This window comes from Giraffa tippelskirchi, chromosome 4 (genome assembly GCF_054371585.1).
Source record: "Giraffa tippelskirchi isolate mGirTip1 chromosome 4, T2T-mGirTip1v1.2.pri, whole genome shotgun sequence".
Taxonomy (NCBI): domain Eukaryota; kingdom Metazoa; phylum Chordata; class Mammalia; order Artiodactyla; family Giraffidae; genus Giraffa; species Giraffa tippelskirchi.
The window spans coordinates 168,172,724-168,196,892 of NC_137278.1; the positions used below are offsets into that span (position 1 = coordinate 168,172,724).

Sequence of the window (24,169 nt, forward strand, 5' to 3'; positions counted from 1 at the left end):
TAGGATCCCTTTCCCAGCTTGAGAGGCTGAGTGTAGCGTTGCCTCAGCCCCACCAGAGCTCCCTAACAGTGGCTCATGACCTCGTGTTGACAGCCACCTCTAACCAACACCACCTCACCCACTCCCTCAGCTGCAGACCTTTACTTCTCCATGGAGGCAGCAAAGACGAGGCACCACCTTAGGAAGGAAGAGGGCAGGGACGAGAGCTGGAGATGCAAGAAGCATGATTTGTCTAAGCACTGCTCTGCACAAGCATGCTAAAATTTAATTCCAAAGCTAAGGTACTTAGGAAATACTTTCTCCAACTTCTGACCTTAGAAAAACTCAAGTTGGACCTCATTTTCCCATAAAAGCCTCATTCCTCTCCTTCCACAAAATGAGGTTACAAAGTTTTTATTTTTTAAAAAGTTTATACATTTACATACTTGATAAGTATGTATTTTTTAAAAAGTTTTTATTTTAATCCTTCCTAGAGGAATACAGATTTGAATGAAATACATTCATTCCATAAATACATTAGCAGCAAAACCTTCCCACCAGAGTCCTCTCCACTCCAGCCCAGAGGTTGTGCCTTAGAGCAGGAGAGCATGTTCCATCAACCATCGACTTCAGGATGTGTTTGCTTCTTGCTGAAAGCAGGCTATGCATGAGAAAGACCAGGTGATAGATCAGATGGGTAGGTGAATAAAGCTGGAACCCTGAAAATACATCCACGTGGTGACCATTTGACCTTCTGTACTTTCCAAATCCTTTGGAATCCTCCATGTTTAACTGATGAGGTTCTTCACCACAGACAACTGGGAGCGCCTAACCTTGCAAATGCACCAACGTGTCTTCTCATTCTGAGTTGGCAACATTTTAATGGTGTCTTGATCCTTTTCAGAGTAAGCCAGATAGAAAGGATCACTCCCTCCTCCTTTCCATGGGCCAAGCTACCTCTCTGTCAGTTGGTCCACATGTCCTTGCTATCAGGAGACAACACAGCAGGCATTACTTGGCTTGTTACACCTCCAGATACTCTGTCCAGATGCTGGAGGCTTCACTGGAGACAGAGATGTGTCGAAACCTTCAAAGATCTCTCAGGAACAATAATCAGGTCTCTCACCCCAGCTTCCATCAGAGCACATGATAGAAGCACTCTGGACAGTGACCCAGGCACCTCTCCTTTTCTTCTCTCCATCAGTGCCTGCTGCCTGGCTGCTCCTTTCTCACCTGCCCTCTATGTACCCGTGAAATTCTGGGAAGCAAGATCTACTCTCAACTCCCCAGCAGCCAGGAGAGATGAAGGCAGGTGGTGCTTTAAATCTGTGAGGTGTGGTCAGAGTAACAAGCTTACACTGTTATGTCCCAATCCATTCTGGGATGAGTTTAAGTCACAAGTCTGCATAAAACAAAACACCTGAACCACAATCAGGACGACTGAGAGGCAGGGACCAAGTCGACGGTTGCTACCAAATCAATGGGTTGGGAGAAAAACAAAATAATGAAAGAATTTAAAATAAATCTGATTTGTTGGGCAGAGGGCAGCTCTGACTCAGGTATAAATGTTATCACCCAGAGTATCATGTAAATAAAGAACAGATCTCAAAAGCTGACAGCTGCCTCCCCATACACCATTTAAAAAGAGGACACATGCCCTTTTCTCAATCTTTTTAAAAGTGTTTTCATTAGGATACTCTTCTGTAAGTGCTTTATCCATTCCCATTTAGTCTGTTTTGACTGTTGGCTGGAAGGAATCAAACTATTTTATATAAAAACCATTGTAGTGCATAACCGGTTATGTGTTTTTCCCTTTTGCATTTTCCATCCAGAACAGTCAGCTGCTTTCTCTTCTATTTGTGTGCAGAGAGAGAGTCATCCGCTGAATACACAGCACTGCCGATGGGACAGTCCTCTGTCCCCACGGAGTCCGCCAGCTCCTCCTCCTCCGAGTCGTCTTCCTCCTCCTCCTCCTGTGCTGATGAACTGGAGGTGGGCCCTTTGCAGGTTTTTAGGTGTCGGGTGAGATGATATTTGGTTAGATAAGCCTTTGTACATTTTTCACAGACATAATCCCGTTTTCCTTCATGTGAATTGAGATGTTTCTTTAAGTGATTTGTCCTCAAGAACAGCTTGTCACACTTGGGACACTTGATCTGGCGTTCTCTAAGAGGAACACAAGGAAAAAACAAAACATTTGATTTGGGGTTACAAATACAACTGAGGCACACACTTACTCTGCACAACCTCAAGACCTTTGTCTGAGAAGCTCTACCCAACTAGAATCAAACTTCTCTATAGGAGATGTATCATACAGAACAGTCATAAAACACGTGTGCAGTTTAAACAGCACAGACTGATTTTGCCTGTTTTAGAATTCTAGGTAAATAGGATCGTACTGTATGTATCTCTTTTGTGTTTTTGCTTCTTTCTGAAATTCAATCAAGTTGCTTCCATGGCAGGAGGCTACTTACTTACAAATACACCACAACTTGGTTGTGGCACTGGCTCTGTCTGTTGTTAATGGGTACTCTGGTGGTTTTGTTTTTTATCACCACAGGCAAGACTGCTATGTGAACATTTCTACACTGGTATGTGGGTCTGTTCCTCTAGGGCATATACTCAGGAGAGGCACAGCTGGATCCAAGGATATGTACCCCTTCAATTTTACCACGATGATGCTAAGCTGTCTTCCAACACTGTTGTATCAATACACATGTCCATCAACAGCCACTTCAGAGCTCCTGTTGCCCCACATTCTTACCAACTGGAAGACTCAAATTTGAAAATGTCTGCCAACTGACCAACATAACGGTATCTAACTATAGTGTTAACAGTAGGCCCTACAAGTATCCGGTTCAAGATATCAGCAGCGTCAAGGCTGGAGTAATAACCCTGGCCCAGACATCTTAGAGCTGACAAGAAACTTGGGGATCATACACAGTACGAATTTTTAAACTTTTTTTGAGCATCTGAATCCTGTGTCTTAATGAATATCCAATATGTTAAAAAGATAAAACGGGGCACTCAACCTTGACTGAACCTTAGACCCACTTGGCGAGCTTTTTAAAAATACCAAGGCCAGGGCTCTGCCTCTGATCAGCTAAATCAGAATCCCTGGAGGTGGGCCCTTGGCACCAATCATTGTTTCTCACATTTCCCAAGTGACTATCACAAGCAGTGTTAGGGGTTGAATATTTGTCCTAAATTGGTATGCTGATGCTTCAGCTCATAAAGTGATGGAATCTGGAGGTGGGGACCTACGGTTTAGATGAGGTTATGAGGATGGGACCCCCATGACAGGGTTATGTCCTCAGAAGAAGAGAAAGAGAGATCAGAGCTTGTTCACTCTCTCCTCTACCTGAGCACATAACAAGAAGGCAGCCAGGAAGAAGGCCTTCAACAGAACCCAACCATGCTGGCACCCTGGTCTCAACTTTCAGACTCCAGAAGTTTAAGAATATAAATTTCTTTTGTTTAAGCCACCACTCAGTCTATGGTATTTTGATGTGGCAGCTCAAGCTAATATAAGCAGCTAGATTAAATGACCCCAGAGAGCTCTTTCAGTTCCAACTATGTAAAGCTATATATAAAATTTGATAATTAATGTGTCTAATTTCTAAAATTTCATACTAATAATGAAACCACTTAATGAAAACTTTATTTTAAAAGGTCATCCTGAGAGTCAGGAATGTAGATCCAAACTCCTTGGGTATTTTAGTGTTTCAGGTTGCACTGTGATTACAAATCAGATAAAAGAGCTGATATGAAAGCAAAATATATATCTAAAACCCATGATAAGAATAAAGGTTCCATTTTTGATGTATTTCTAAATAAAATACAAGCTAATGTTTTCTCCCTCTTCTAACACTCGCTAAAAGCAAAGGACTGTGGAATCTGCTCTCTTCTCTTTGTCACTGTAACTAACACAGGCTGGACAATTAATTACAGCTGGATTCATGCAATAAATTCCTAATGGGCTGTCCAATGTTTGGCCTTCTCTTCCTTCCACCCACTTCTGCTGCTGCCAGAGTAGTCTCTATAAAACAGACATCTCACCATGACATTCCTTCCCTTAAAATCCTTCAATGCTTGTGCAAGAATGTGAATACATTTAACATCACTGAACTACAAACTTAAAAAGGGTTAAGACAGAAAAATTTATGTGTTATATACCATAATGAAAATACACACATGCACGCACAAAGAGTAGTTCCTGGTACATGGGGAAGAAAAATGCCCCCATGACTCTCCATTATTCCCAGAATGAAGTTTAATTTTGAACTGGATAAAAGGCTCTTCATTATTTGGCTGCTACCTTCCTCTATCGCTCTCACATACATGGGATGCTCTCACTACAGAGAACCACTCTTATTTCATAGTCCTCTTCACTTTCATGTTTCTACATACCCTGTTTTGTCTGTCTAGAAGACTATTCCCTGAATAATTCTAATTTACCTTAATACTTAGCTCCAACTACCAGGAAGCTTTCCCAGGACACTCGCAGACTGGGTGAGGTAACCCTCTTCTACAGTCTTTCAGGATCCTACACTTACTCTAACATCTGCAATTCAGCATGGCAATTATTTACTCTTCTGTTTCTCTTAATGGCCTCTGAGCTCTTTAAGTTCAAGGACCGTTCTCATCTTTGTATTTTCACCACTTAGCAAATCACTGGACTTCACGGAGGTACTTAAACATTGGTTAATTAAATGAAATTATGTTTCAAAAATACAAAAGAAAAAAGGAAATAAAGAGAGTAGAAGTGAAAATGAGAAAACAAAGCAAGCATGTGAACTCTTCCAGGATAAACCAGAACCTTAGCTTTGTGACCTATGTGGTCAGAACACAGGCTGTGTGGAACACAGGAGACAGCTACAGGCACCACGGCGGGAGACAGACAGTGAGCCAGCACACACAAGCCCCCGTTCATCGCTCAAGTAGCGGTCAGCTACAGGTCACTCACTGCGTGTGGATGAGCACGTGCTGCTTGAGGTCCTGCCTCCGCATGAACAACTTGTCACAGTAGTCACACTTGAGGTTCTTCTCCCCCGTGTGGATGACCATGTGGGATTCCAGGTGAGCCTTCTGGGTGAAAGACTTGTCACACAAAGTACACCTGTAGTTCTTCTGACCTGCGTATTAACCCGAATGATCACACTGTGAATCAAAGTGCCACGAGCACTCTCAGCATGAAGAGACACGTTGTACAGGTATGTTGCAGAGGCAGGAATAAAACAGAATTGACTGGTAACTGGAACCTCACGTTCTAGGACTGTCTACCTAGAGCCACTCAGAGCCACTGAATTATATGCTGCAACTAAAGCTAGTGAAGCTAACAAACCTGACCTATGACTGCTTACCTACACACACACTCTTTACTGTTTACAGCTAATACATGATACAAGTTCTGGGGGGAAAAAAAATCACTTATAACCCTAGTGCCTAACTTAATTCAATCTTTTTTTTTTTTTAAACCTCAAGAATTCTAGTATTTGTCCATAAGCAAACATATTTTTACAACCTAAATTTCAGTTTTCTTTTTTAAAATACACGTCTTCATAAACCAAGGATGAAATAAAATCTTTTTAAGAATGAAGAAAGAAAGTTACTCTAAGTCAGGGGTTAGCAAACCTTTTCTTATAAGCCATCCTGAACCCTTAAGGTTTGCGGGCCACACAGACTCTGCCGGAACTACTCAGTCTTAATGCAAAAGGATAAGGAAGAATTTTACCTTCAAAGCTTTGGAGAAAATGACCCAACCAAGAAAACCAAACTAAACCAGTTATTGTTATAGTGCATACGATAAATACTTACGGCTAAGAGAAAGGGTTTGGTGTGTATGGAGTTTAGAAAATAGAAACTCAATAAATTCTGGTGGTGTTCAACAAACAATATTCAAAGGACAGAAACTGGTTCTGGCTAGTGACGGGGGTGACCTCTAATAGTACGCTCTAGCTGTTTCTGAAGAATTACCTTCAGGTCCAAACACACAGATGAACTCCCTGATTATTAACTCATTTTCCCAGTCACCTTCAAACTATGACTAGGCCACCTGGAAGATGGAGCAACTTAGTAATATTCTCTGAGGAGGCAGTTATTCCACACAACTCATGACCCAATGAAGTCCTCCTGTCAGCCAGCCGATTCTCTAACATCTAATCTCAACCCTATTTGCAAGACTGTCTTGCTGCCACGCCCTTACCAATTTCTAATTTTTCAAAATTCCACTTTATGGTCCAGGACAGCGTACCTGTGTGTATCTTGAGGTGGGTCCGCAGGTTGCTGGGATCACTGAAAGCCTTGCTACAGAAATCGCACTTGTGGGGCTTCATACCCATATGACCCATAAAGTGGACATGAAGTTTGGAAGGAGAGATAAAAGCCTGGGGGCACATGGAGCACTTCCACTTCCTCTCTTTGCTATGGCTTGGCCCGTGGCTGCTGCTGTGGCCGTGGCTAGGAAGGTGGTTATGGATGTGGCTGCTCAGGTGGGCTTTAAACTCAGTATAGGAACTGCACTCCTTGCCACAGTTACAGAGGTGCACGTCTGGATGTTCAGGAACACCTTTAAAAAAAATTACTCAATGTACTTACTTCAATTTTAAAACTCAAATTTTAAAATTTAGTGATTGTTGCTTCTAATTTCCCTTCTATCAAAATTTCCAGCTTGCCCACTACCTGTAAAATTAAACACATCTTGTTCAATGCTCTAGTCCCAGCATCTCAAATAGTGTGTCAGGCACATAGGGAAAACCTGGTAAATACTAAAACATAAGGCATCTTCCTAGGCAAAAAACTGATTTTGTTACACTCAAACTCGTGTGTGTGGGGGGAGGGGGGCAGAAGTTTTATTACACTGAAAAAGGACAGAGAATGCTTCTGATGCAGACATCAGAAATGGGACGGAGAGTGTCATCACTTGTCATTATGACACAGTGCAAAGAAAGAGACTATGAAGGTTAAATCAACTCACAGCGTTGTCCTTTATGAACTTAAAACTTTAATGGTTCGAAAAGGAACTCAGGAACTTCAAATTCCCCAAATCAAAGTCCTAACACAAAGTTTATGCTACCTGGCTGGTATGGCTGCCTGGTTCTTCAGCATATGAATAACTTCACAGATCTTAACACTTCTATCGTAAGGTAATATTCTGCTTTTACATATACAAAGGTATATGATTTGCTTCTGCTTACATGTAAATCATTACCAAAGCTATACTACTGATCCTTGGTATTTTTACTGTGTTAGATTCATGACAAACAAGTCTTATATATAAACTTACCAATCTGCTGAGCATAATCCCGGCTGTAATAAAAAAGCAGTTCATTTTCAGGAGGGATATCTTGGGAGGTGCAGAAGTAGATTTTTCCATCATGGGGATAAGCCACCAAATTCTGTTCTTCCCGATTCCTAGGTATCACATTTAACAAATCAAGCATGTTAATTTTATCTTATTATTTATTTACTTAAAAATTTTTTTTGGTCACACTGCATAGCTTGTGGAATCTCAGTTTCCCGTCCAGGGAATGCTCATCAAGCATATTAATTTTGAAATATACACTAAACACATCATATCCCTATAGCGACATCTTATATGAAAACTCAGGTAGATGTACTACTTCTCTGGGTCATTTCTCTAATTACCTATATTACCTGTTAGGGTTAACTTGTTTAGAAACAGAATTCTTACTTCAATATATCAGCTCATTGCTCTTTATAGTCAGAAACACTCTACTCTGTTGCTATAAGAAAAGTAAGTAAAATGAAGTCTTAAAACAATATGACAAAGACACAGAAATAGATAGCTGAATAAGAATTAACACAGCAGCCTAAGGGGTTGATTGCATGTGCGTATGCTAAGTTGCTTCAGTTGTGTCTGACTCTGTGCTACCCTACAGACAGCAGCCTTCCAGGCTCCTTCCTCTGTCCATGGGGATTCTCCAGGCAAGAATACTGGAGTGGGTTGTCATGCCCTCCTCCAGGGGATCTTCCAGGATCAAACTTGCATCTCTTATGTCGCCTGTACTGGCAGGTGGGTTCTTTACCACTAGCACCACCGGGGAAGTCCAAGGGGTTGACCAATAGCCAATATAAAGAAAAGGTACCTACTTGCAAATTCAATGGTAACTGTATCATTTTTTATTGCACTGGTAAACTGAATAAACTGCTCATAAAAAAGGGATAATTTCTTATATTTTAATTTATAATCACCATTAGTCAACAACTACTGGGGTGAAGAAAATGAAAAGCCTTAGGCTTTAAGCTATGTTCAGATATTACTGTCATTGGATTCTAAAATTCTTTCCTATTTTATTCCAAGTTTCCTACTGAAAAATATCCGAATCATAACTATTTCTTGCATCCAAGTCTACTCTCACCTGGCTTTGCGCACAAACATCATCCAATTACATTCATTTTCGTCAGTTGTAATGATGCAGAATTCTAGGACACCATTGTGGTATATCTGCCAACAGAAGGCAAACATACACATCAAATGAACTGACAAGTTCTAGCAATAATCTCATTTATTTTGCAGTAGGTACCAGCTTTCCTAATCAGTGTGAAAACACATGGTTGTCTTCTCACATGTTTGTCATTTCACCAGTCACCCTATTTCCAGCAACACAATAAAGACCACTAGAGACCTACAGTTAGTGCTCAGCATACAGAATCATGTTGCTCTTGATTAGTCACATTTTGGCTTGACTGGAAAAGACATAAAAAACTCTAGTTATCTTCATCACCCACCACACGAATGGGCATTAAGGTCAGAGAACTACCTCTTCTTATTTTTCTCTCCAGTGAACCTAGCATTCCTGTGTTCTCGTCTGGACAACACAATTAAAGTCCCCAATGCTGGTGGCACTTCACCTTTCCAACTACCACAAGACCCATTTCTGCCTTAATTCAATGTTAACAAGCATCATTCCCAAACTACTAAGATTCTATATAAACTTGTTACAGGAATAGGTGTTTATATCAGAAACTTAAGTTTTCAGCCCCTTTCATTAGAAAACTAGAGAAATAATCTTAGCTTCCAAGTCTAGAATTGTTTCCCAAGCTAAATATTTGAGGAATGCTTTAACTGATTACAAAATGAGATTACAAAATGAGACTTTCAACATATAAACAAAGTCCAAAGCCTGAGCTGCCACAAGTAATAAAAATGAGTCGTCACAAGGTTACTAACAAAATGGAGACAAAACAGTTTGTCTTCTATATTCAATATCTGACATTTTGCTATGTATTATCATTTGGCTACCAAGAACAGGAAGTAGTATTCAATGACTGACGGATGAATGTCACTGTATGAATCTTGGCTAAGTTTGACTTTTACATCACTTTTAACTGCTTTATTACTATAAAAGCATCCAAAAGTCACAGAAAAATTTCAAAAACACTGACCTTCCAGATATGATTAACCACCTTGTCTGTCCATTCTGCTACTTCCATGGAGTGGCTCTGCTGGCCAATGAGAGGCCCAAAGCAAGTCCGAACAGGGATGGTTTCTCCAGTCCACACACCTATCAATGGAAGAACACCAACTACATAATCAATGATTTAAACATCTAATAGGATAGAGAAGAGAGTCGCTTAACTCATGCAAAGAATCTTATTTTCAATGAATCTATGAACTGCTGATATTCTAGCATTCCTGAAAAGTAGGTAAGTCTTACGGGTTCTATTCTATAAATAAGGAAAAAGTAATGAACAGATTAGACTGGGCTCAGAAGAAATATGCAGAGTAAGAAGCAGTATCAGAAATTCCTGAACCAATGTTTATACACAAGGAACCAACCATGTCCCTCCAAGTTGATACATAAAAAGGACTAGACAACATTACTCTATTATAAAAAAGTAAAGCAATTACTACAAAATAAATCAAACTTCTAAGATCATTTGTGCTTAAAGCACTGCTCTTTATTATCTAAGTGGTTTAATGCTTTCAACTGACTCACGCCTAGGCTACACCTGAAACGAGTCTAGTATTGTATTTTCAAAGAATGGCACAAAAATTCAGATACCACGTTACATTCCAGTATGGATAAACATATTGTGGCAGTCTGTATTTCTTACTCTCTTTTCCTAAGGAGTATTAAGCAATTTATAAACATTTGATAGAAGTATTTTTGGTGATAAAAAGTTATAAATGGTGAATTTTCTGGGTTTTATAAAAGAAACTAAGTTTCAGGGAGTGATTTGTCATGATAATTGACAGTGGATGATACAGCTGAAAATAAAAGCCAAGTCTTCAAAGATTCAGTCTTCGAGGAGGATTCTCCCCTCTATTCAATCCTGATCCTAAGAAAGGGGAAATTTTCCAATAAAGTGTTCAACTTGATTTAGTGCTATCACCACTGGACAAGTAATCCATAAAAGGATAAATCTTCAGCCATAAATTGACTTTTGGATCAAGTGAGTAATCTCTAAATTATACACATCCACTTTTACAACTCTACCCTACAAAGAAGAAGAGACTTTGATCGAGTTTTATGGTTCCCAGGGTCTTACCAACGTCTGCTCCCACCACTGATTGGCGGAGAACAAGCTGCTTTGGGAGAGAAAGCCTGGCTCTGCTCTCTATTGGAGTGTCAGGAACAAAAGTCACCGGTCCATGATCAGGGCAGTCTGAGGGATAGGCTCGGTCACAGAGAGTGCACCCTGCAGATGACAAATGTGAGACATAAATGGGGTCAGTTCCCGCAGACAGATCAATGACCACCTGCTTTATTTAAATATGAATTATTAAAAGGTAACCAGTATGAAGCAAGGTTCTAGGAGAAATGCTCTGATCAAAGGGCCACTTTATTACACTTACATGTATATCCAGTCATAACCTTCTTCAGCAAGATTTGATTTTTTTTTTAATACAACTGGACTAAGTTTCCTATTCAGTGCATAAGAAAAACACCGATCAAAAAATAACACTACATTCCTTCAAGAATCAGGTGTGTTATTTCTTACATTAAGTGAATAAGTAATACCTTCAGATATGATGTTCTGAAGTCGAAAAGATTCAGAGTCTACCAAACTCTAAGATGAAACTGAGCTGAAACGCTGTTCGTCATGCAGTGACAACACAGCACAACGGAGTCAGAGACGCTTACATCACTGCTCGCTCCTGCTTCACTGTTAACAAACTGGCTGACCACGTTTGGATGACAGGTTCTTAAGACAAAGAAAATATGCAATCTTCTCTTTAGGACAGCAGGTAGGATCATATTCTTGCAGACATATTTGCTTAACACTCTTAATTTCTTATTGTTCATATGGTCTTTCTTTTTGTATTGCCAAAAAAAAAAAATGTTGACTTCATATATTGTTCTATGCTTATTGTAACTTAACATTTACAAGCTCAGGAGTGTCCTCCTTCTCCACAAATCTTTTGCTCTTTTACTTTCCTTTCTCTTTGATAAGGAGTGGTATTCATGACCCTATTTAGTCAAAGACTGTGTTCAAACTTTCCAAATTCATTCACAAAATAGCTGTAATACATAATCTTCAGACCCATAGTCTTCTAGGTGCCTTTATTCCCCTAAACAATCTACTAGAAATTACCACTTAAATGGCATAAAATATCAGTTAGGTTTTCATATTTAGCCAAAGTAGTAATAATATATTACTTCTTCAAGTACTACTTGATTTAAAATTCTTTAAAATCAGACTAGAGATCCCCTACACTCTATGAGGACTTATTCTCCGATGCTGTTAATTATAAACCATGTTAACTCTTCAAACAAAGGAGATTCAGATTTCATACAGCAAAAAAGGGTCACAGGCTTCCTTCAAAGAGAATACCAATGGCGAGTAAGTACATGTAAGATGCTGAACATCATTAGTCATTAAGGAAATGCAAATGAAAACAATGAGATGCCATTTCACACCTACTATGATGGCTATAAATACGCATTTTTTTTTTACAAATAAAATTCAATTATTACTAGGAAAAAAAAAGGAAATCTTGGCAAAGATGTAGAGAAACTGGAACCTTCATACACTGATGCTGGGAATATAAAATGGTGCAGCCACTTTGGAAAACAGTCTGGCGATTCCTCAAAAAGAAAAATTTCATTCCCATATATATCCAAGAATTAAAAACATAACATTCATTCAAAAACTTTTATGTGAATATTCATACCGGCATTGAATATAATAGTCAAAAAGGAGAAACAACAAAATGTTCATGAAAAATAAATGGATAAACAAAATGTGGTAAATCCATACAATGGAATATTATTCTGATACATACTATAACACGGATAAATCATCACAACATTATGCTAAGGGAAAGAAGCCAGGCACAGCCATATACGGTAGGATGCCATTTATATGACATGTCTAGACTAGGCAAATCCATAGATGGCGCAGTTTAGTGTTACTTGAGAATGGGGGGTGGGGGTGAGAGTGACTGCTAACAAGATTTCTTTATGGAGTAACAAAAATTTTTGAATTAGATAGTAGTGATCGTTCACAACCTTGTCATTATACTAAAAACCACTAAAGTATACACTTTTAAATTGTGTATGTGAATTATATTTCTTCTGGAAAACATTCAGAAGCAAGAGGTTCCACTTGCCCACTTGAAAAAGGATCAACAGGCGAGTTCCCTGGCAGTCCAGTGGTTAAGACTCCAGGTTTTGACTGCAGGGGGGCACAAGTTTGATCCCTGGTCAGGGAAAGAGGATCCTACATGACGCTAGGTGTAGCACCCTCCCCTCAAAAGGATAAATGGACTGATTTAAGCCACCTCTTACCTTCTCCTAAATTAATGACCATAATTATATTCCTAAATTATTTTAAAATTTGAGAAAATATATAAATTTGAGACTTTAAATGGTTAACACAAAAGGTCTCCCCACTGCTTGGCTTCAGTAGCACCAGAAGCCTCCTCCGACTTTTCTGACCATCCTGTTCAACTTCCTTTAGAAGCTCTTCCTCTGCCACTGTGCCTGAGCATACCTAGCCTTGTCATTCCACACACTTAACTAGGATAGGATTTCACTTCACTTCCATGGCTATGATTAACACCTTAATGCTGAAGATTCCTGAATATTTCCAGATAGATCTCTGAGCTCCAGATTCAAGTTCTCACTCAACATCTCTAGGTATCATTAGACACTGAAATCAACATGTCTGACACTGGACTCACCTACACTCATCAAAAACAAAACAAGGGACTTTCCTGGTGGCCTGGTGGATAGGAATCTGCCTGCCAGTGCAGGGGACACGGGTTTGATCCCTGATCCGGGAAGATTCCACATGCCTCGGAGCAACTAAGTCCAAGGGCCACAACTACTGAGGCCCATGCTCTAGGACCCGTGCTCCACAACAAGAGAAGCCACAATGAGTAGCCCTCACTGGCCACAACTAGAGAAAGACCTCGCAAGGCAAGGAAGACCAAGTGCAGCCAAAAAAAAAAAAAATCCACTCCACCTCCACCTCTCACTATCCTAAGGGACGGTGACTATCCATCTAGCTTCCAAGCCAGAAACCAGTAATTTCTCCTTAAACCTTCTCTCCTCCAACTTCACCCAATCAACAAGATCTAGTGAGTTTTCTGTTAATATTTTCCACTTTTTCCATCATTTCTCTCCTAGATTAGAATATCATGACCTTGCACTTAAACTGTGGCATCGCCATCTTTACCTCTCTGCCACTAACAAGCCTGCTACCCTCACGCCGCAGCAGAACCCCTATCCCAATTCTCCCTCTTCAAAATCCCTGTCTGCTCTTTGAAGACCCTCTGTGCTCTGGCTCCTACTTCTCTCATCACATATCCCACTCCCCACCTCTTTTTTTTTTTGAGGGGGGAGGGTTGTATTTTTTTTGGTTGTACTGCACCACATGTAGGATTCTAGCTCCCTGATCAGGGATCGAACTCGTTCCCCTGCAGTGGAAGCTCCGAGTCCCAACCACTGGACCACCAGGGAATTCCCTCCCCACCCGTTCTATGCTTCAGCAATTCTGAACCACTCACGATTCTTTCAAACTACAGGTGCCAGTTCCCACGGCGGATACCGTTCCTTCTGATTCTCCACTTTGGACACGTCTGCTCTTCAGGTCTGTGTTAACACACATGTAGTCTTCCCTGTGCTTTCTATGGTCTGGTGAGACGCTCCCGGCTCAGGCTCCTTTAGCACCGTACACTTAATCCCATCTTTCCACTCAGTATACCACAACACAATAGCCTGTTCACTAGCCTGTGCTTCCCTTTGGACTGGAGGTTCCTTAAAGCCTCTGGCAGATTATTTTTTATGCTGCATCTAGTACAGAGGCTGGTGCTCACTAGCGCTCAACATGTTTACTGAATGAATGAAGCAGTAGTGACACCAGCAACTCGACTATTTTTATATTGCTTTTGTTACTGTTGCCCCATAACAGTGCTAATTACATGCCAAACTATGGTAATTTATATGCATTCTGAGCAAAAAAAACCCCCAAATTTCACATGTATCAGCTTACATTTTTCCACGGGGATGAAAAATTACACATGATCTAATAAATTTGTCTTATGTAGAAAAAGCACATGGTGGGTCACACAGAACACCTTACTGAAATTTACTTATGTAATTAACTGAAATCTTGAGAAATACCTTAAGTATTACTAGGCTAAGCTTATATGTGTAAAATACAGAAATGACTGTTTCCTTACTTCAGGAAGACGCTTTAAGAACCAACAGAATGTCTACATACCACTTGGCTTCTTTGAGAAAAAGGCACCACATTAACACAAAGGACAATACATAGGCAAATAAAAGTTTCAAAGTCTAGTTACTTTCTATACTCCCTTAATTAACTCCTGACTTTGTGACTAAACCTGTTAAGGATGATGACCCTTTCTATCAATATCTCCAAAAGAAAAAGGCTAAGCACACTCACAAATTGTAAACAAGGTTGCCATATTTTCCTTGTTTGAATTGGAGTCTTCCATTTGCAGTGAAGGTGGTACAAAAGAAAGACTGTCTGAAGACACATCTACATGACCTGTCCCCATAGCAACCTCCTGGGTGATGGAGGAGACAGCCACAGGTTCTAGGCTTAGGCCAACTTCATGGAGGGAAACAGACTCTAGGGAGGCGAGGTTGTGTGAGGTAGAGAGTGCCACGCTTACAGAGTTGGTGCTCATGGCCACGGTGTGGATGGAGTCACTGAGGGCACTGTCAGACATCCCGTTGACCCGGCTTGCAATGTGGTCTGTCTCCATGACCACAGGGAGCTCCAGGCCGTTCCCATGAATGGGTATCACACCACCATGTCCTACAGTTTCTGCTGCAAGGCTGCTGCTCACAGAGTCCACAGACAGAGGTTCATGACTTCTGGAGCCATTTGGGATTTGGGTATGCTCGCCTGCAACACCATCCATCGTCAGCTCTTCTGCCATTCCATCTGTAGAGATTGGGCTGGTGACCCTAGAGACATTCTCCATGGTGATTGTTGTGTCCAAGGCCACCTCATGACCATCAGTGGGATGAAGACTTTGGGCACCATGTGTGTTCACAGAGCGAGAGTCTATTGAAACAATGCCTGGTTCTAATCCAACATTTCCATTGGACTGATAGGGATCTAGTGCTGAAGGGTTATTGGCGATAGACAATGCTGTATTACCATCAACATTTATGGAGTTAGGGTGAATATACTGAGGAGGTGGTCTGTCAGCTAAATAAGACAAAATGCCTGGGAAAAGGAAAAGATGAGATATCAGGAATTTTTCAGTATATTAAGAATTCCAAATGCTAAAAGCTATTTTTCTTACAAATGCAACTAAAGTAAAATAAGCTCCTATCTATTTCTTTGGTTTGATACATATACTTTATAAATAGCAACATAATATACCATAATTGAGTTTTGTGAAACTCAGAAATCATAAAAATTAACTATTTTCCTTTGAAGTCACTAGAAATTAATCATTTACAAATACTGCCTTTAGTAATATATACATGGTTGGAATTCCTGAGTCCTAAGATGCTAAAATTTGCTCTATAAGAGTTAAAAGGTCAAATCATTTAAAAGCAGATATTCCATGTGAAAAATAAAATTTAATTAAATATAACTAAATTTTTATTTATTAAACTATCAAGAAACATTAGGCTCTATTCAAAATAAGTCACAATTATACTTGCTTTATTAAAACAGAAAAAATATTTGAACATTCCTGTTAATGAGTATGTGGTGAAATAGTACATGCTGCATCTCCAGTAGAAGCCCAGATTTCTAAAACGTCTTTGCAAAGTATTGAGTATATATAATAAAAACCCCAAGAATATTCATACCCTCTTGTGCAAGAAACTCCACTTACGGTAAACTGCCCTAAATGCACGTTGTAAATAATATACCCAAAGACATTTACATAACAATAATAAACAAACTGGTAAAAAGTGCCCATCAATAAAGACTGATATAATAAACCATGGAATAACGTATCAGTAGAACATAATGTGTCATTAAAAAGGATAATTATGAAAATCATGTAGCAGCTGGGGAAAATAACTATGTAAAAATAGAGAAAAACATTAAGTGAAAAAAAGGGTATATAATTGTATTGCAAGTACTACAGCCTTCATTATGGAAAACAGTAAAAACCCCTACACAAAAATAAAAGGTAGGATGGAAGTACACCAAAAAGATGGATGATGGGACTATGAATAATTCCCCTCCCTATTTGCTAAATTTTCTGAAATGAGTATGCAATATTTTAGAATAAAAATTCAGTAAACTTTATAATAAACAATGACACTATAGCAGGACATGTGGTTGGTAGGAATTACAATTGGAGAATTATAACAAGTGAACCAAGGAGGTACTAGAAGAGACAAGGGGAAAGTTTATGTGCCATTAAGAAATCAACCTTAGTCAAACTGCTATATTAATAATGTTATCTACATGTTCTAAGAGGAGAAGTACATAAATACAATTTTTTCCCCCACATAAATTAATATCTAACAGTGACAAAGAGAAAAAAGCATCGTTCAAGTCTTCGAGAACTGAAGTTAACAGTCGGCTGTAAGGACTTCCCAGATGGTCCTGTGGCTAAGACCCCCACACTCCCAATGCAGAGGGGCCTGGGTTTGATCCCTGGTCAGGGAACTAATCCCACATGCTGCAGCTAAGATTTTGCACACCACACCTAAAAGATCCCACATGTCTTGACAAAGATCGAAGATCCCAAGTGCCACAACTAAGACCTGGGGCATCTAAATAAATAATTAAAACAAAAAGGGGTCGCGTTTATTATTTCTTGTAAATTCCCAAATAACTGTAACACTTACCAGGTAGAATGGTTCTGAAGTAACTGCTCTCAAGGTGGGGGTAAGGTGGTGGAGGTAGCGTGTAGTTTCTTTCAGGTAACCCACACATCACTCCTCGATCCCCAATACCCATTGGGAGCATCAGAGACAAAGCAGAAGGTAGAGAGCTCAGGGAGGGACCCAGATTTGGGATCGCCACTGGCAGGCCTACAAAAAAAAAATTGTTTTCCTCAATTAAAGGTAAGTACTTTAAAATTCTGTAATCACCGGCTAAACTCTTAGGAGGGTTTTTGCAACAGGCAAACATCTCACCCAGTAGCCCTTTACATCCCCAGATAGACAGTATTGGCAGACATCCACAGACAAGCCCTAAATTTAGTCTGCAAGTCAGTTTTAAAATGCCAACTTGATCGTTCAGTTATCTGTATTGCTCTTGGGTACCAAAACATTTAACTACAATTTAAAACCTAGTTTAAATACAATTTAAGAAAGCAAATTATTTAGACATAAGAAGAATGGGAAGAAATATACACCAAATTTCAAAGAACTATATCAAACTTCAAAGTGGTCTCTGAGTAGTGACAGTACAGATTTTTAAAAAATATTTTTTATTATACTTTCCATTTTATATGGTGAGAATATATCACTTTTAAAAATTTCATAGATATGCTTCTACTTGGGGAAAAAACCTAAAGTTAGATGTAAAACTGTATGTATATATCTTGATATAATCTTTTGCATATATGCTATACTTCATGATTTTTTAAAATTTACACATTATATCCACCTTGGACTACATCTATCCACACAATGCTGAAGTGACCCTGTGGATTCCCATCATAATGAACTCACCAACTCGGGCAGTGCAGATTTGCACTATTTTTGCCAGTGGCAGTATTTTTAAACAGGTTTTTCCTCCTTAATAAGAATGTCTACTAAATGGAATGCCTAAGAAATAAACAAATGAGTTAAGAACTAATAAATTTTTTAAAAATTTATTTTGTGGACACAAAAAGGAATGTGAAGAGACCCTAATTTAGATGAATCTTATTTAACTGCTACATTTTAGCAATTAAGCAGGTAATTCTCTACAGAGAACTATTTAAACTTGCAGATTTACAATACTCTTAAGCATTAACTCTTATTTTGATGAACAGAGTCCAATACATTACAATGTCAGAGGCCCGCAAGAATCACTAGCTTATCGCTATAAGACTCAAAGAGTTTGCTACTTTTCTATTTCAATAGAAAGAAAAAATTCAACTAGGCACATGAAAAGGTTTTAAACGTACAGTGATGGGGAAAATGAGCTTTCCCTACACTATTATTCTGTCCGAGTACTGAGGCTCAGGGGTAGTTCCACGTAGGAGCTCCATCTCTGAGATCTCCTCTTTGACCATAATTCTAGGTCTGGCGCATTTGTGGTTGGTGCCAGTTTCAGGTATGACAGAGAACAAAGCTGAATTTCCCATGTGTTCTAGGAAGAGTCAGTACAGTAACTTTGATTCTCTCCTAATAATCCAGGGACAGAATGTCAAGGGTGAGAATAGATGAATGGGTAGTCCTAGATAAAATGCCAAGTCAACTATAGCTCTAGACAAAAGGGCACTAACTCAAGAAGAGTACAACTGGGAAAACCTGCTACCCCTATCCTACCCACTAGAACTTCAGTACTCCACAAAAATTGCTACCATGGGTGAAACCGTCATCGACCTGCTGGGCTACTCCCATCCACTCTGAAAGGGGCTCCGACCTATTCCATTTAGAAGGGTTAATGCAATTAAGTGTTGGAATTCAGTCCCTCTCCCTTACCACTCACCTGGAGCAGGGATGGCGTTGTGAGTGGGTGAGGCAGCCAACCCCAGGTGATTCCCTGAGACTGGCAAGGCATTGCTCACAGAGGATGAAGTCAGCTGCTCCATCCCCACAGGACTCAGGTTCATTTCATTCATCCTAAGGAAGATCAGACACAACCAGTTATGCAAAAATTGCCTCAGTGACTCTGTTTAAGGTACTGAAGAACCTAAAACAATGGTGGTGCGGAGATGCGACTTGATCAACTTCATTTCTATGAACACAGCTCTCCGATATTCTTTCTACTGATAAGGAAATTGGGATTCAGAAATGTTAACTTGGCTGTCATATAACAGAAACAGGATTTAACTCAGGTGTGCCTTGTTCCAAATACTAAGCATGCTATTTAAAGCAAAGTTTGCAATCCTTAGAGTACACTGGCAACGAGGCGTTTTATGTTTTTAATTCACCTGTTTTTCTTTCACAGTATCTCATTTCTCCAACTGGTTTATTACTTGAAACCAGGACTTGTTTTAACTTACTCAAAGAATTTTTACTCTTTTCACCAGAAGTTAAAAGTGATGCTAGGTCTGAATTAGACTGCAAACAGTGTGAAAATGTACCGTATCTTCTCCATGGATCAGCATTTTATTAAAACACTGTATAGATACCTTAACAATTAATCAATAATCTTAGTAAAATCCTCCGCATAACAAGGTTCATTAGGTAAGCTGTGCTAGATACTTTATTAAAAAAAAAAAATTACTTCATATTAGCTGAGTCTTCAAAATAAGGGAATCGAGGAAACTGAGACTCAAAGAGGGCTTATCATACACCCCAAATCAAAGAGCAATTAAATGGAAGAACACAGATCATGCTGCAAAACACTGTCAAAAAGCTTTTCAATACATCAAACTTTTTAAAATCTACAGACCATTTTTAGCAAGCTGAAGAATCTGAGAACTGCCTTTTCTATGCAATCCATCTTGCACTGCCATTAGCAGTATCATTAGAGTAACAGGAACACTGAATAAGACCTACTGGAGGTTATCAGTAAGTATTAGTTCCTATGTCGGAATTTAAAGACTGCCAAAAAAAAAAAAAAAAAGAATTTAGAGACTGCCATATCATAAATCTCAAAAGGACAGCCAACAGGTTATCCAAACAAGGTCACCAGGAACCTCCAATCCTTATATCAAATATCACAGTGATGCAAGGTCTTGTGTGTGTGCCTAAGTACATGGGAGGAGCGAAGAACAGGAAGGGGACAAATGGATCTATACACTCCTTAGCAGTGAAAACAAAACTTAACAGGTTTTTAACCTGAAAAATGGCTACATCAACTATGAATCAACATGAAAATAGTAATAACTAACACTGATTACTCCCTTACTATAGGTGTTAAACACTGGGCTCAGTAATAACATGTAATTATCTCACCTAATCCTTATAACTGGGCTTCCCTGGTGGCTCAGTGGTTAAGTAATCCACCTAGCGATGTAGGAGACGGGGGTTCTATCCCTGGGTGGGGAAGATCCCCTGGAGAAAGAAATGGCAACCCACTCCAGTCAGTACTCTGTTTGAGAAATCCCATGGACAGAGGAGGCTGGCAGGCTACAGTCCACGGGGTCTCAAAAGAGTTGGACACGACTGAGGGACTAAAACAACAGTGACAACAATCCTTATAACTACTGTGAGTAGGTGTTATTCTTAATCCATTTTAGAGATGAGGAAACAGACTCAGACTAAGAAACTTAACTCAAAATTACATTAACTAGTAAATGGCAGATTTAACTCCAGATCTGCCTTATTTACAGAAGTCACAGAATTGGCATTTAAATCCAGGTTTACCTAATTTAAGAGAGCCAAGCTCTTAACTAAGATAATTAAATAAAAGAACCATTTTGCCTTTAACAGTCAGTTCCAACACTTAGGATCTGTGTGTTTACATAGTGGAGTATGCTTAATGTCTGACATAAACCTATTCCTGCATTATTCCATATTTACAGACTTCAACCTTACCCCAGGCCAGGTATCTCATAAACCTAAGCTCCCAGACATTAATAAACAGTACAAAGCTAACTGAGGACAGTACCCTGTACAGAGTAGGCACTCTGATTTGGATGAAGCAATGCAAACTCATTCTTACTAGAAAGACAACTAGAATCACATTAGCAAACGAGGTGCACCTTATGAGAGACAGCACATTAATAACTGTATTTAATTATGCTATACAAGGAAGATCCCACATGTTGCTGGGCAACTGAACCTAGGTGCCACAACTACTGAGCCCGCATGCTTTACAGCCCGTGCTCCGCTACAAGACCAGCTACAGTAATGAGAAGCCCGTGCACCACAACCAGAGTAGCTCCCGCTCACTGCAACTAGAGAAAGCCCTAATGCAGCAACCAAGACCCAGCACAGGAAGGAAAGGAAAGGAATGTAGGAATTCCCTGGCGGTCCAGAGGTTGGGGCTCTGTGCTTCCACTGCAGGGGTCATAGGTTTGATTCCTGGTCATAACTAAGATTCTGCATGCCACGAGGAGAGGCCAAAAAAATTCAAAAATTAAAAATAAAAGAAATGGTTTGACAGAAAACAACAAAATTCTGTAAAGCAATTATCCTTCAATTAAAAAAATAATTTAAAAAAATTAAGTGCAAAACTCCGTACAGCCTAAAGACACCATAGCTACCATAAATTTTAGAGTTTCTGGGTTTGGAGTGGTTTAAAACAGACTTCTGTAACTTTTTATAGCTACAAACATTAAAACTTTACAATCAGTAGAGCAGGAATGACCTACCAAAAAAAAACGATTACAGTAATTCTTTGAAGTACAATTAAAAGCTTCCCTGGTGGCTCAGATGGTAAAAAGTTTGCCTGCAATGTGGGAGACCCGGGTTCAATCCCTGGGTCGGGAAGATCCCCTGGAAAAAGAAATGCAACCCACTCCAGTATTCTTGCCTGGAAAAACCCATAAATGGAGTTGACTGGCAGGCTACAGTCCATGTGGTCGCAAAGAGTCGGCCACAACTAAGCAACTTTCACATACATACAACTAAAAGTCTGTAGCTTCAAACTCTATACTGAAAATTCCTGAGTATTAATCTGTGCACATAATCTTAAGATAAAAATCAAAATGGTGTTTCTAGGCTGACTCTTAGGCCTTCTCAAACCAGTTCAAACCAGAGTTAATGTAAGGCTCAGCAGATTTCTGCTTTGTTGTGAGTCACCAAAATGTGATGATCTCAGCAGCCATAAACCGAAGGTAACTAGTATTCCACAGAGAAAGCAGATGAAGGGAATTTACAATAAGATCCTAAGACTCTCTCATTCCAAAGTGCAATTCTATCCTAGCTACTTTTCTTATATGGGATTCTAGGAAGCGATGCTGGAAGAAGGGCCAGAATCAAGACACTGTACTAAGCTCGCAATTCTTCTCTACCTATATTCATTGTAGAATCATTTCCTTCATCTTTTCTAGTTTACATGACCTATGTATGACCCATGGAGTTTCCCTGGTGGCTCAGACAGTAAAGAATCTATCTGCCTGCAATGCAGGAGACCTGGGTTCAATCACTGGCTTGGGAAGATCCCCTGGAGAAGGAAATGGCTACCCGCTCCAGTATTCTTGTCTAGAGAATTCCATTGACAGAGGAGCCTGGCAGGCTACAGTCCATGGGGTTGCAAATGGTCCAACACAACTGAGCACACACACACATGTATGAACTATTTGCTGATCTTATTAACTCTTTGTTAGAATGACATATAAGAACCTAACTGAAATGCAGCCACTTTGCAAATACAATGGACAATTTTCAGTCATTTGAGTGAATTTTTTAAATCTTCCTTATCCTCAATAGCCTATGAAAGGGCCCTCAAAGAACAGTCAAATGTAACTCTTTGACACACTTCTATACTGTAGGGTATAGTACTTTCAACATTAACATGAAGTCGGCAGAATTAAGAACTTAATGACTCTCCATTACCAGCCAAGCCAGATGGTAACCAGCAAAATTCAAGGTGAAACATGGTGATGAGACAAAAATACGCCTCGAAACTCAGATTCAAATATTAACTAAAGGCGCAAATAACTCAAAGGCAAGGATAAAGATGCACAACAAGCCAACAATCAACGTGTGGCTACTCGGAACAACTACTCACATGTGGCGCAAATCAAGCCTAATGAGAGTATATTCAACCCAATACTGGTTTCTGGATTTCCTGTTCCCTTTCGGACAAATCCATTTGCAAATCGCACCTGTAACCTGTCCAACGGCACCAAAAACAAAGGCATTCTGAAGTCTTATTTGCTACATGTTTTCCAAACATGTCACCAGCGCTCGGCCCACAAAGCTACTCACCTGTGATGCATCTGCTGGGGGCCAAGGGTCAGAGAATAGCGCACACGGGTGGCGGGGAACCGGCATCAAGGTTTGCGTTCCTAGGTCACGTGCTACCGCATCTTGCTTACAACCGCTGCACAAACGCGGCCACTCGTCCCCGGGGCCTCCCGGGACCGCCCAACTTCTCCCGAGGGTCGGCGGCTGCGCACCCTGCCGCGAGATGGGGCATGCCAGGGGACACCCGGGGCCTTTCCTCCAGAAGCTTCGGGAGGGGGGCTGCCCGACCTGAGGAAGAGGACAAGGGCGGTCACCCAAATGTGGGGAGGATGCAGCCCCCGTCCTCCGCCGCCGGAGAGCCTGGGCCTGCGGACACCGCCTCCCAAGGGCGGCCAAGTCGCCCGCCCGCCGGCCTGGAGCTCGCTGGCCGCCCTCGCCCCGCCCCGGCCGGGCCCGCGCGCAGCCCACCTGCCGGCCGCGCGGGGGGGCGCGCGCGCCTGCCCCGCCGCTTTGTTCCTCATCCGGGCAGAGCTCGCCTAGGGGCCCTCCCCGCCCGCACGACCCCCGCGCCCCGGGGGCCGCTCGCCTAACGTTTCCCGCCCGGCCCGGCCCAGCCCGCGGTCTCCTCAGGGCCGCACCCTCCAAGGCGCGTTTCCGGCTCCTCAGCCACTCTCGGCGCCCGCCGCTCCGCCCCTCGTGCGTGCGCCCCTCCCCGCCACGGCCCGCAAGCGGCGCCCGCGCGCTCACTCCCCCTCCCCCGGCCCATCCCCCTCCTCCCGCGCGTGCGCGTGGCGGGGACCCAGGCC

The 24,169-nt window shown here is 40.8% G+C and overlaps 1 protein-coding gene and 1 long non-coding RNA gene across 8 annotated transcripts; one reads left to right on the top strand and one right to left on the bottom strand.

The window, feature by feature from the left end:
- Positions 1 to 439: 439 nt before the first annotated feature.
- Positions 440 to 24,141, bottom strand: PRDM4 (PR/SET domain 4). Of its 7 annotated transcripts, none has more exons than XM_081591340.1 (13): positions 24,002 to 24,141; positions 23,385 to 23,651; positions 23,185 to 23,288; positions 19,048 to 19,181; positions 17,250 to 17,435; positions 14,863 to 15,657; positions 10,495 to 10,644; positions 9,388 to 9,506; positions 8,361 to 8,446; positions 7,265 to 7,392; positions 6,233 to 6,547; positions 4,946 to 5,114; positions 440 to 2,145 (listed from the first exon to the last, which is right to left on the bottom strand). In XM_081591340.1, exons 2-13 carry the CDS (start codon positions 23,448 to 23,450, stop codon positions 1,833 to 1,835), a joined length of 2,565 nt encoding a protein of 854 aa, XP_081447466.1. In that variant the 5' UTR covers positions 23,451 to 23,651; positions 24,002 to 24,141; the 3' UTR covers positions 440 to 1,832. The 7 variants fall into 7 exon arrangements, with proteins under 7 accessions (XP_081447466.1, XP_081447465.1, XP_081447470.1 ...); XM_081591339.1 differs by having other exon boundaries at positions 23,832 to 24,011; XM_081591344.1 differs by lacking the exon at positions 23,185 to 23,288.
- On the top strand, positions 4,823 to 17,198 carry LOC145545931 (uncharacterized). The gene is made up of 4 exons (XR_014082343.1): positions 4,823 to 5,058; positions 7,881 to 8,014; positions 13,979 to 14,043; positions 16,927 to 17,198. It is a non-coding gene; the product is annotated as an uncharacterized LOC145545931 (long non-coding RNA).
- Positions 24,142 to 24,169: the final 28 nt, after the last annotated feature.